The 13472-nt window shown below is 43.4% G+C and overlaps 1 protein-coding gene and 1 long non-coding RNA gene across 3 annotated transcripts in view; one reads left to right on the top strand and one right to left on the bottom strand.

The window, feature by feature from the left end:
• Window positions 1-2014: 2014 nt before the first annotated feature.
• LOC114050296 lies at window positions 2015-4043 on the bottom strand. The gene is made up of 3 exons (XR_003569981.1): window positions 3865-4043; window positions 3357-3472; window positions 2015-2819 (listed from the first exon to the last, which is right to left on the bottom strand). It is a non-coding gene; the product is annotated as an uncharacterized LOC114050296 (long non-coding RNA).
• Window positions 4044-4439: 396 nt separating this feature from the next.
• The window catches only part of SH3BP5 (SH3 domain binding protein 5), an 89354-nt gene continuing 80321 nt past the window's right edge, over window positions 4440-13472 (top strand). The window contains exons 1-2 of one of the 2 annotated variants that reach the window (XM_027872181.1): window positions 4440-4634; window positions 7007-7069. In XM_027872181.1, the coding sequence (XP_027727982.1) occupies window positions 4455-4634; window positions 7007-7069 (243 nt within the window). In that variant the 5' untranslated portion in view covers window positions 4440-4454. The remainder of the gene's footprint in view (window positions 4635-7006; window positions 7070-13472) is intronic. The other variant, XM_027872180.1, reaches the window with a different exon arrangement.

The raw sequence follows: 13472 nt of genomic DNA, 5'->3' as shown, positions 1-13472 counted from the left end.
GTACACATTGATTACACTTCTGACTCAAGTCCTTCTGGCCTTCTCTCCCTCCCTATGGACATACCTGGCCTGAGAGACAGGACCTGACTCCAAGGCCTCTATCCATGATGTCCAGTGGCCTTTCACCTCGTCTGCAAATCGAGAAATGGAGTCTCAGAGAGAGGGAACTTGCCCACACTCACCCGCATACTGAGTGACAGGGGCGAGATTCAAACCTACGACTCTTCTGACTCCAAGCCCAAGGCACTTTCCACCATCCTACTCTTTGTTGTTGTTCAGCTGTGTCAGGCTCTTCGTGACCCCCTTTGGGATTTTCTTGGCAAAGACACTGGACTGGTTTGCTACTTCTTTCTCCAGCCCATTTTACAGATGAGGAAACTGAGGCAAACAGGGTGAAGTGACTTGCCCAGGGTCACACAGCTAGTGTCTGAGGTCAGATTTGAACTCAGGTCCTCCTGACTCCAAGCCCAGGGCCCTTTCCAGCTTTCAGGGATCAAGGTGTATCCATAATTAGGCAGTGTGGAATAAAAAGAGGTAATTGTGAAAACTGGGAACTGGTTGTGCATGAAAATGCTAATATTAAAAAAACACACACGTAAGGGGGGGTAATTATTTGCTTCAAAAAGGAGTAGGAGTGAATTGTAAGCTCTTGGAGAACATTTAAAATAGGATTTAATTTGTGCCTGGATTTTCAGGAACATTTCTCTGGAGTACAATGAGCTACATGCAGAACACCTCTAAGGCACAGGTCAGTCTCTTCAGAGAGCTGACCACAGAGGCAGTGTGCCCAGGAGGGCAACCAAACCTTGGGAGCACCCCTGAGCACAGAATCGCCTACCATCCTCCTCTGCTCTATGTTAACTCTCATGAGAATTCTCCATGTTGATGATAGATAGATAGGTAGATAGACAGACAGATAAGTAGGTAGATAGAGATAGCTATAGATAGAGATAGACAGCAGGCACACAGATACAGACAGACAAATAGGTAGGTAGATAGAGATAGATATAAACAGGCCAACAGACAGACAAATAGATAGATAAGTAAGTAAACGGATATAGATAGACAGGCAAATAGACAGGTAGATAGAGATAGATATAGATAGTCATACAGATAGACAGATAGCTATAGATAGAGATATAGACAGACAGAGAGACAGACAGACAGATAAGTAGACAGATATAGATAGGCAAATAGACAGATAAGTAGGTAGATAGAGATAGATATAGATAGACATACAGATAGATAGCTATACATAGAGATATAGGCAGACAGAGAGACAGACAGATAAGTAAGTAGACAGATATAGATAGGCAAATAGACAGGTAGAGATAGATATAGATAGACATGCAGATAGATAGCTATAGATAGAGATATAGACAGACAGAGAGACAGACAGACAGATAGATGGATGGATGGATGGATGGTCCTAGGATAGGTGGCAGAGTGGATAGTTTGGTAACTGAAGTTAGGAAGACCTGAGTTAGGATATTGCCTCTGGCATTTACTAGGTGTGTGAGCCTGGGCAAATGGATTAATCTCTTGAAGCCTCAGTTTCCCTCATCTGTAAAATGGCATTAGTAATAGCGCCCATCTCACAGGATTGTTGTGAAGATCACATGAGATCATAGAGAGTGCTTTGCGCACCTGAGAGTATTACATCAATCTTATTATCATTTTTACTATAATAGTAATTTTTATGCTCAGGTAGGAATCTCCTAATGATAGTAAGACAGTATCCCTGGCTCCCCTGCCCCTTTTGAATCCGATGCTGAGAGTCTTTGAGCAACCTGGCGTAAAGCGGTCAGTGCCTCCTCTCTCTGCCTCTGCCTGACCAGCTGGCTGATTATCCCCTGGCACATTTCCCCCACACTGACAGCTTTGGGTGATTCTTGGGAATAGGAATCATTTCATTGTACTTGCATTCCCCAACCTAGCACAGTGTACAACACATAGTAGGCACTTTAATAAATGCTTGTTGATTGACAGTTTAAGATTTAATGATCAGATTGTACTTCACAGAGTGAGGTTTACAAAAGATGGAAAAAATCAAGGTAGGATTGCAAGAGTTATTCCCCTTTTCAAGGTGCCCTGGGTCAGAGGTGTTTTTCTTCCCTTTCACTTCTCCTTTCTGGGGAAATCCCAGAGAATATATATAGCCAACACGGTTCACCTAAAAGGAGAAGCAGATTTGGTTCTGGGGAACACAGGTTGTAGGCATTGCTTTTACCCAGTGGAATGCTGGAACCAGTTGGCACTAGCAGGCAAGAGCCAATTGTTAAATTTTCAATGTGAGTACACCTTGGAAATTGGCAAACTGCAGGTTAAGGCTTGATATATTGATTTGCTGATAATCTAGACTTGGGCAAACGATGGAAAAAATGTTAATGATGCAGATTAAACTTACAAGTGTGTCTAGCTACATTCCCCCCCACACCCTAGGAGAGCTGGATGTTAAATATTTACCAGCACATCCCTGCTTTCACCCCTTTGCATCAGGAAGTTGCCCTGGGCATCCTGAGATATTCACAAACAGTCTGATTGAAGTCTGGCAGGAGCTGTTTGGAGAAGGTGAGCTAAGGAGAGCAGAGGGCCATAGACGCACCCCAGGGAGGGCTCGATCCCAGGCTCAGACACAGAGTGAGAAGGAATCTTTCAGACCTTTTATTCCAAACCACTCAGGAGGTTAAATGATCAAGGTTACAAGGCCAAGTCACTTCACTCTTCTGGGCCTAGACTTCTCAACCGTAAAGATGAATCCAGTGCAGAGTAGGAGATGACTGAGGGCAGGCACTGTGATTTTTTATCTCAGGAGTCATCTGGAAAGAAGACAAGCTACTAAGTCACAGAAGCTGCAAAGCCCTCCTGGGTGCTTACTAGTAGCTCGACCTTGGGCAAACAACCCAACAGTAACAGGTTGCATTTATATAAGATTTGTAAAGCATTTAAATGTATTATCTCAACCTGACTCTCAGTTCCCTTCTCTGTAAAACGAAGGGGTTGGGCCCTTCCACGTCTGGGTCTAGGAGCCAATGGTTTCTATCCCCAGGACCTGGCACATGTTGGGTTGTATCAGGGCTTCTTAACCATTTTGGTATCGGCACACATAGCAGGCACGTCAAGAATAAATGTTTATTGAGTCATACACTGCTTTGGCAATCTGATAAAGTCTACGGATCCCTTCTTAGATTCACCCTTTTAAAATAATTGAAGGAAATGCTGAATTTCAGTTGGAGACTAGTAAAAATAAAAATGGGATCCCCCCCATGTTGAGAGACACCCCCACCTCCCAACCCTCACCCCTTGGACTGTATGATCCATCCCCATGGCTCCTCCCTGTTCTAAGTGTTACGAACCTCCAGTGGCAGGAGCAGAATTAGAAACCAGATGTTCGGTCTCAGGAATCTTTGAATACATCACTGCTGCCTCATTAACCAAGGTTAAATAGTGGGACAATCAGATTCTCCCGTCTCTAAAAATGCGTTTTAAAAGATATTTAGGTTTACATAAATATGTTCTATATACACATATACAGTCATATATAAATATGAATATATGTATACAGAATCTAGTTCTATATAGCATAACTATATATTTATAGGATGTATAACTACATGCATAGTTATAGTTATACATCATATGTAACTATATAGTTACTTATATACTATACATAACATATTTATAACGATATAGTTATTATATAGCATATATAACTATAGTTATAAATAGTTATATATGATTACGTAACTATTTTATAACTATGGTTATTTATATAGTGTACATGTAACTATATAGGCAGTTTTATATATAGCATATATAACCATATGTTTATAAGTATAAATACATAAATAATTATATAGGTACCTATCTTACAACCAAGAGAATCCGGCCTCAGCCGCGACCAGAGGCGTTGCTAATGGGCTCATTACTTGGCCGTGACTGCCAGCTGAATTGTCAATACAGAATTAACAATTAAAGCTCAATTACAGCCCCCTGCTCCCTCATTAGTCGCTGGGAGCCCCGCCCGGGAAGGCCAGCGTTCTTCGGGCTGGCTGGCGGTCCGTGGGTCCGGCGAGGCTGGGCTGGGGGGAAGTGCTGGGGGGCCTGGGGGGGCGGGTCCCGGGAGAAGGGAAGGAGAGTGGGAGGAGGCAGGGCTGGCCAGGAGGAGGGAGGAGGCAGGGATGCTGCGCTGACAGCATCGGCAGAAGGGGCGGGCGCCCGCGTTTCCTCCTCCCCCTTCCCGCGGCAGCGGCCCGGCCCGAGGGGAAGACGAGCCTGCCCGGGGCAGGCTGGACATCCCGCTGCCTGAGTTCCTGGCCGCCGCCGGGGGTCTCGGGTCTCCGCAGCGGGCAAGGGCGCGGAGCCGCGGCCGGGCGGGCAGTGTCCGCACCGGAGGCGCTCGGAGCTCCCGAGGGCTCCCCGCCGGGGGCCGCGCTGCACCCCAAGCTGCCCGCATGGACACGGCGCTGAAGCGGGGCCGGCAGGAGGAGCGGCTGGGCGAGGTCCCCCAGCCGCCGCCGCCGCCACCCACGGGAGACATGGACGAGGAAGAGATGGAGCCCGAGATGATGGAACAGGAGGAAGAAGAGGAGGAGGAGGAGGAGGGAGAGGAGGAGGTGGACCCCCGTATCCAGGTACGGGGGGGGGCGGCGGCGCGGAACCTTCTCGGCCGCGTCTGTGCGGGCTGCGGGACTGGGGCTGCAGCGCCCCACCCCCACTCCAAGCTGTCCCCATCCAGACCGAACTGACACCCCCTCCCCAGCCACTCCCTCCCCCGAGTGGGTGCGGTACGCCCGCGTGGACTGCAGGCAGGGGACAGGGGCTGCTTAATTTGGGGCGGGGCTGGGGTTTGGGCAGACCAGGCTGATGGAGGTGAGGTGGGAGGGGTCCGGACACCCGTTCCTCGGTGAGAGCCCCCCTCCCTTCGCCTGCCGCACCCACGCGCGCTGCTCGTGGGCTCCCGCTGTTTGCAGCCTACTCCAGAAGCATCTGGGGGTGGGACCGACTAGCGGTTCGGAGGGAGACGGACAACAAAGGACTAAAGGGGGGGGTGAGTGGGAGGTTCCCGGCCCAGCATCGGCTCTCCGGTGGGAGATTTCATTCCTTCCTTTACCCCTTGAGCCAGTGCCTAACAGTGGTATGTCTTCATCTCTGGGTCTGGCTACGACATTGCAAAACGTCCTAGCTCCTTCCCTTTCTCGTGCACGGAGAGAGGACTCGTCCCGTGACTCGGGGATGCCCCCGCCCTCATGGGCATCAGTCACCGTGGGAGCAGATTTCCCGCAGGGACAGAATATGCCCAGGATCTCTGCTTTCCATAGCCGAGTGTGCAGGTGCCCCGGTCCCAGGTGGGGTGAGTCACCGGGGCATCCCCATCCAAAAGTCTTCCCTTTCCTCTAATTCATTGTTAGCCAGTATGATTTCATTATCGCTTCGGTGGGACTCCCGCTGCAGACCAGCCCCTTGGCCCGAGTCCTTTGCACAAACCCTGGTTTTTTCCTGAATGTTGGGGCAGTGGTAGCGAATAAGTAGCACGGACAGGAAGGATTTAAAGCCGCTTCTGTCTTCTCATTCCTAAAAACAAGTTTAAAAACCCTGTAAGGTCAGAATTCAGGCAGGGACCTGGGTTTGAGAACTCACCTTCTTCCCTCTCCCAGAATCTCCTAACTCATAAACACAATACAATAAATTATTTTTTCCAGGATCTTGTCTCTCCCTCCACCCCAGGGTCATTTTTTTATTGCTTAAAAGCTCTCATGCAATTTTTCTGAGCCGTAATTGGTTTTTCTGTTCACAAATCAATTAAAAGATCATTTAACTCTATGGATGGGATTTGAATGAATTGTTGGAACCGATTAGCAAGATAAAGGTCAGGTGGGAAATCGAGAATGATGCTTTTGAATGAAAATATTCAATTTAGACCCCTTGAAACCAGGGCTAAACCCCCCCCACCCCCACCCCGAGGCTTTTCAGAGCAAGGCTCTTTGTTTCCAGAGTACAGATCGTACAACTTTAACCCTCCTTTTTACAAACTCCAATTTTCGGTGGAGGGAGCAGGGTCATATAAGTAAAAGTTAGCCGTTTTAAAAACAGCTAGGGAGATCACCTAGCTGATAGTATTGTTGTTGTTTTTAATCCGTTCATTAACAAAGAAGAAAATTGCCCTCAGCTCCTTCTGAGCTATTGTCAGAAGTCAGGCCTTTGATTTAAAGACTTACAGTTTTGTGAGCTGGGTAGGTTATCGACCTCGGTTTATTTTGGGACTTCTAGGCTTCCTTTCTTACCTTGTTAAAAAGAGAGAGCGCTGGGACACTCACCAGTGCCAAAGTAGCAGATGCTGCTACTCTGAAGTCAGATTCCTGGAATAAGTCTTTGCATTGGCAAGCAAAGAGAAATAAACCTTGGTGGGATTACCAGAAAAAAAACAAAACAAAACAAATTAGTCTTAAAAATCTTACATGGATTTACACACACACACACACACACACACACACACACACACACACACACACGCATGCATTTAATTGGTGGTTTTTTCATTTCCCTCTTCCCCCTTAACCAGGGACCCCTTTCATGGAAAGGTTTTTAAAACATGAGAAAGTTCATCCATGTTTCTGTTTCTAGTTAACATTCCAGCCAGGGCCTGAGCTATTTTCTTTGGGATGGCTGTCAGAATTAATAATTATCCTTTTTTCTTCTATTTTGTTCTTTCTGTCTGCTTCCAGGTAATATACTAGCTTTACTTTAAAAAACAAACAGAAAACTCCTATAAATCTTTAAATTGGGTCTTCTTAAGCTTTTTTTTTTTGAGTCATGTTCATTTTGAGTCATGTTTGAGGCGTGAGGTGATCCCTTTCTTAGACGAAAGTTTTTAAATTATTGAAGGAAATGCTAAATTCCAGGTAGAGATTAGTGAAGGTAGAGATGTAATATTGCCCCCCCATCCAGGTTTGCAGGCCCCTCTGGTTAGGAGCCCCTACTTTACACTGTTTCCTTCTTTCCCCAGGGGGAATTGGAGAAGCTAAACCAATCCACAGATGACATCAACAGACGGGAAACTGAACTTGAGGTAGGGATTTTTGCGTCCCCTTCCACCAGGGATTTCTCTTTTTGGCCCACTGTTTGATTTTAATGGTTGTGAAATGATTGTTGGGGTTCTCTCCTTGGAAGGTTGGCAAGTAGCTACCTGAAACATTTGGATTCAAACAGCTGAGCTAGACTGAGCCTGGTTCCTTGTTCATACCCTGCTTTTCATGACTGGAGCTGGCTTAGTCGGGCCCAATCTCAAAGGTCTGCATTGCATCACCTAGACTTAAGTGTGAGCCTGATGGATCTGGGGAGAACAATCCAGGAGCTGCCGGGGTCCAGGAAGTGCCCTCCCACCCAGATTAATGACTCTCCCCTCTGTGAGCTTAGTAAGCTCCTTGAGAGTAGAGATCATCAGACTATCCTTAGTCTTGCCAATGCCTAGCACAGTGATGGCACACAGCAGGTGCTTAATACTTAATACTTGTTGCTTGACCTACCTCTGTATCCCCAGCCCTTTAGATAGGAACACACACACACACACACTCTTGTTAAATTTTTGTTGAATTATTGAAGTCGAAATGACAAGCTTTGAGGCAATCGTATATATTTCAGGGTGGCCATTTTAATTTTTTTTTTGTATACTTGGAACTATTTCATGTTTATTCAGTTTGGCTGTGGAAAGAAAGGGCAGAATTGGGAAATTACAGCCCCTTCCTTTGCATGTATGACATAGTCTTTTGAATGGTACAGAGAGTTGGTCAGCAAGGCAAGGTCTTTGGGCTGGGAAAAATTCTAAAGGCAAGCTTGATTTACATTTTGTCAAGTCAAAAAGTACTTATTAAATGCCTACTGTGTACTAAACGCTGGGCTAAATTCCAAAAGAATTTGAGAACTAGGTAGTAAACAGGTTCATTTTCTTCAGGGCTACCAATTGGTCTCTAGTCCTTTTTGGATTTTTTCATCTGTTGGAAAAATTGAACAATCTTTTTTAGTTTGTGGAAGAATTCAAATGATGCTCTAGAGGGGAACAGTCTGAATCTCATAAATTGATCTGGTATCTCAGCAAGGAGAACCAAGGCTTTAACAGAGAAAATAGTTGGACTGACTAGCTTTTGTGACTGTAAGCAAATCATTTTCTCTCTGAGTCTCAGTTTCTCATCTGTAAAATGGGGAGAGAAGAAGAGAGTAGATGATTTCCAAGCCACTTCTTGCTTTAAGCCTGATCTAGAAGCCAAATGTAAACTAAAAGAGAAGAAAATCTCTTTATTTGTTCCTGATTGGTACATTTGTAAATGGGATGCGAGTGTTGACAGAATAATTTGCTAGAATATTCTGCCAGCTCTGTTTCTGTGCCCCAGATCTAGGCAGCTTGGAGGCCAAGTAGATTGAACTGGGCCTGGAGTCAGGAAGACCTGAATTCAAATCCAGTCTTAGATACTTACTAGCTGTGTGGCCCTGGGCAAGTCACTGAACCCTCTTTGCCTCAGTTTCCTCACCTGTCAAATGAGCTGGAGAAGGAAATGGCAAAACCGCTCCAGTATCTCTGCCAAGGAAACCCCAAATGGGGTCATGAAGAGTCGGACGGGACTGAACAACAAGTCTAAGCTTGGAGTAAGTAAATACAGATATGGCAATCTGAACTGGTGCCTATGTTGCTTGGAACTCAGATGGGTTAATGTTGTTCCAGCCATGCAAATTAGGAAGGAATGAAAGAAATACAGGATCATAGATTTGGAGCAGGGTCTCTTCAGTGTTGTGTTGTTATGGACCCTTTTTCAAGTCAGTCTGGTAAAGTCTCTGGACTCTTCAGAATTAAGTCCATAAAATAAAATATATAGGATTGCGAAAGAAACCAAGTATATTGAAATAAAGATGTAATTCCTCTTATCCTCCAAGATAATGGACCTTCTAAAAATCTCTCTAAGGATCCAAGTTAAGAACCTCTGATTTAGAGAGAGCATTAGCGGAACCTGGGTTCAGATCCTGCACCGGACAACTCTGTGACCTTGGACAAGTTTTTTAACCTGTCTAGCCACCAGTTTCCTCAATTGTTAAATGAGAAGTTGAACTACATGGTCTCCATCCCTTCCAGTTTTAAATCTATGACCCCTTGACCTCTCAGGCCCTGCAGGTAATCTGGGCCAACCCCTTCATTTTTTACAATTGAGTGAACTGAGGTTCAGACATTCTCCAGAGTGTTAAGGGGCTGTGCTGGAATTGAACTTGGGCCCTCTTTTGCCAGTATTTTGCACCACTGCTAATTTTTCCGCCCTTTTTTGGGGGGGGCATTTGTAAACATTTGTGGACAAACTAAGTATACAGAATGCTTCACAAGTCTTAGACCAAGCTTGGGCAATGAAAACTCAAAAGCAGTCTGTAAGGGAGAATGCTGGGAAATGGGCTGGATAAGGGGATTCTCTGGTGAGTACAGGTGGCCACCATGAAAAGCTTCCTCCTGAAGAGAGTTTTTGGTAATTGTGAAACTTTTCTTGATTTGTGAGGCTAATGTACAGTTTAACCCATTAATGAGCTTGTCTCAGCTTTCTTTCCAACCTCACTTTGGATGCACTTAACTCTTCCTAGATGAGGGGCAGCTATATCCAGGTGGGTGCTTCCCACCTCCCAATAGCTCCTGGAGCAGGTACCCTTCTGTTCTTTGATCGTCCCCAGTACAGGAGAGTGAGGAATGAGGAACACAGAATAACAATCTTGTGGTCAAAGGTTGCCGTGGAAGGGTGGGGCTATGGCTGTCTGGCTGATTTAATGGGTGCTATAGCCAAGAGTGACTAATAGGCTTTATAAGCAAAACACACTTGGGGCAATGTGAGATCATAGGTTCCTGGATTCAGAGACATTTGGAATTATCTAGTCTGACACGTTTATTTTGTTTTGTTTTGTTTTTGCTTTTTGGTGAGGCAGTCAGGGTTAAGTGACTTGCCCAGGGTCACGCAGCTAGTAAGTGTCAAGTGTCTGAGGTCGAATTTGAACTCGGGTCCTCCTGACTCCCAGGCTGGAACTCTATTCACTGTGCCACCTAGCTGCCCCTTGACACCTTTATTTTAGGGAAACTGAGGCCTCTTGAGGGAGCCAACCTGCCCATTCTCCCTCAAAACAGAGCAGCTAGCTTTTGTGATGCCAAGGGATTACAGGACCTGAGACATGGACATGATATATTCTGTTATACAGGGTTTAGGCACGTTGGTGTCCTTGGGCACTTTTTATTTTATTTTTTAAAATTTTATTTATTTTATTTTTTATTTTATGTAACTATTTTAAAGTTTAACTCATGTCTTTGGTCTTTACATCATAGTCTTTTCCCCTTAATCCTTTCCACCTTTTTTTTTTTTTTTTTTTTTTTTGGTGTGGGGAGGGGAGAGTTTGGACCTATGAGTTCATTAGTGTAGGGGACTGCCAGGTGAGAAAACATCTGTAATGCAGATTGGCAATGTGTCTGCAGTTGATAAACTTTACAGAGTTGCCTGGGGCATGGAGTGGTTAAGTGACTTGTCCAGGCTCACTCACACAGCCAGTATATGTCAGAGACAAAACTTGAACCCAGGTTTTTTCAGACTCTGAGACCACCGCAAAGAAAAATAAAATCAGTGGAACAAAACTAATTGATACAGTGACTGTCTGATGGCATAAGCCTCATTCTGCATCCATAGTCCACCACTTCTCTAGGAGGAAAGTACGGACAATGAAAGTGAATTTTTAAATTGCTTTTTCTATCTTCTCCCTTCCTGCTTTGGATTTTATGTCTAGTGATACCCACTAGAGTCTTTGGTGACAATTTTTTTAATACCATATGTCCCTAGTATTCTGATTCCAACAGGTGAGAAGTCAAGATATGTAGAAGGATATTGATATTTGTAATACATTTATAATAATATTTATAGTAACTCAATTATATAGTGTTTAGCAATCTACAAAGTGCTTTTCTCATTCGATCATTAAATTTGCTTATATTAAGAGTCAGAAGACCCAGATTCAAATCTCAGCTTACTTAAAGCTGTATGCCATTGATCAAATCTCTTTAATCTCTCAGAGCCTCAGTTTCCTCGTGTATAAAATAAAGGATTGGACTGAATATTTTTTCAAAATCCTCCAATTATTTTTTTAACACTTATTTTTTAAAATGTTGAGTTTCAAATTCTCTCCCTCCCTTCAACCCCTCCCCCACTCATTGAGAAGGCAAGTAATATGATCTCAATTTTTCATATGAATTCGTACAAAAAATATGTCCAGCTGTGTTGCAAAAGAAAAAGCAAGAAAAATAAAGTGAAAAACTCATGCTTTAATTTGCACTCAAAATTCATCAGTTCTCTCTCTGGAGGCGGATAGTATTTTTCATTTTGAGTTCTTCAGAGTTCTTGGGCCACCGTATTGATCGCAGTCATTTACAGCTGGTCATGGTACAGTATTGTTATTATGTACAGTGATTAGGTTCTGCTCTCTTCACTCTGCATCAGTTCATATAAGTCTTCCCAGGTTTTTCTGAAACTCACCTGCTTGTCATTTCTTATAGCACAATAGTATTCTATCATAGTCATATACCATAATTTGTTCAGATTGAATATTCTTTTTCAAATATGTTTTATTTTCCCCCAAATTATATGTTAAAACAAGGATTTTTAAAACTTTTTTTTTTAAGTTTGAATTCCAAATTCTATCCCTTTCTTCCCTTTCCTCTCCCTGAGATGATAAGCAATCAGATATAGGTTATATGTGTGCAATCATGTACAACATTTCCATATTAGTCATTTTGTGTACAAAAAGACTCAAAAGAAAAAGAATAAAAGAAAGTAAAAAATAGCCTGCTCCAGTCTGTCTTCAAACAATATCATTTCTTTCACAACATGACTAATATGGAAGTATGTTTAATATGATTGTACATATGTAGCCTGTATCAGATTGCATGCTGTCTTGGTGAAGGGGGAGAGGAGAGGGAGAAAAAATTTTGGAACTCAAAATCTTATAAAAGTGAATGTTGAAAATTATATTTACACGTAATTGGAAAAAATAGTATTACGTGGAAAACAAAGAGTATCGATTCTTTCTCTGGAGGCGGATAGTATGTTTCACCATTAGTCCTTTGGGATTTTCTTGGAACATTGTGTCTCCGAGAATAGCTAAGTGATTCACAATTCTTCATCAAACAATATTGCTGTTACTGTGTGTATTGAGTATTCTCCCGGTTCTGTTCACTTCACTTTTTATCAGTTCATGTAAGTCTTTCCAGGTTTTTCTGAAACCATCCTGCTTGTCATTTCTTATAGCACAATAACATTCCTTTACAATCATATACCACAGCTTGTTTAACCATCCCCAATTGATGGGCATCCCTTCGATTTCCAATCGGATTGAATATTTTTTAAGGTCCTATGACAATGGAGCACTCACAGAATTGCTTTGTTTTTGGATAGCAAACTACCTGATGTTGTTTTGAGAAAGTAGCAGGATGGAGTCAGGCATTTAGAAGCCCTGAGATCTAATTCTACCACTGACTAGTCCTGTGACCTTGGTCAAGTCCCTTGACCTGAGCCTCAGTTTCCCACCTAAAAATGAGAATAACATAGCGTCCTAGGATCACAGATTTAGAACTGAAAGGGACCCAGTGACCACCTTATCTGATCCTCTCATTTTACAGATGAGAAAATAGGCTCACAGAAAGTGAAATGACTTGTTTAAGGTCATATCTGCCCTTCCTTCATAAGACAGTTGTTAGCATAAATTAGTAATGTATGTATTTAAATGAGCCTTGAAAATTCCCAAGTGATAAACTAGGGCAGGGAGATGTATTCTGTTTTGGGGTAGTGGCCTAGGTTTTTAGCATGATGACTCGAGCCTAATGTCTGAGCCTGTGCTGAGAAGCTGATTCTCTGAACATGTTTTTCAAAATCTGAAATGTCCCAATAATCTAAGCTTGTCCTGAGGATAGCTTCCAGTTAGGTGCCTACTTTCCTTACCTCGTTTTGACCCCTCTGAGCTCTGCTGTCTCTTTTTGACTGTCCTGAATTGTAAAGATCAACATGGAAAACTTATCCAGATTAAACCCGCGGGAACATCTAAGGACCAGATCTCTTCCATCTTTGAATATAGAGGATGTCCATCATCCCTAGTATAGTGGAAAGAGTATTGGATTTGGAGCCAGGAAAACCTGGCTTTAATTTCTAGCTCTGAAACTAGTTATGTACTTGGGATGAGTTGATTCTATTTTCTCAACTGTAAAATGAATGGGTTGGATTAGGTGGGTGTCCAAGTTTCCTTCTAGTTCTGAATCCTATGAGCCTATGAAATGCTTGGTTGAATGAATGAATGAATATAGCAAAGAAGGAATTAACCTTTTAACTAAAGAGGATCAGTATCCCTGGGTGTAGATTTTTGGTAGGAATGTTAAATTTTGATGGGGCAGAAGGACATTGGTATAGAGGATAGAACCAGAC

The sequence above is a fragment of the Vombatus ursinus genome, unplaced genomic scaffold (genome assembly GCF_900497805.2).
Source record: "Vombatus ursinus unplaced genomic scaffold, bare-nosed wombat genome assembly UNPS02014799.1, whole genome shotgun sequence".
Lineage (NCBI taxonomy): Eukaryota > Metazoa > Chordata > Mammalia > Diprotodontia > Vombatidae > Vombatus > Vombatus ursinus.
This window is presented reverse-complemented; position numbering and strand designations above follow the sequence as displayed.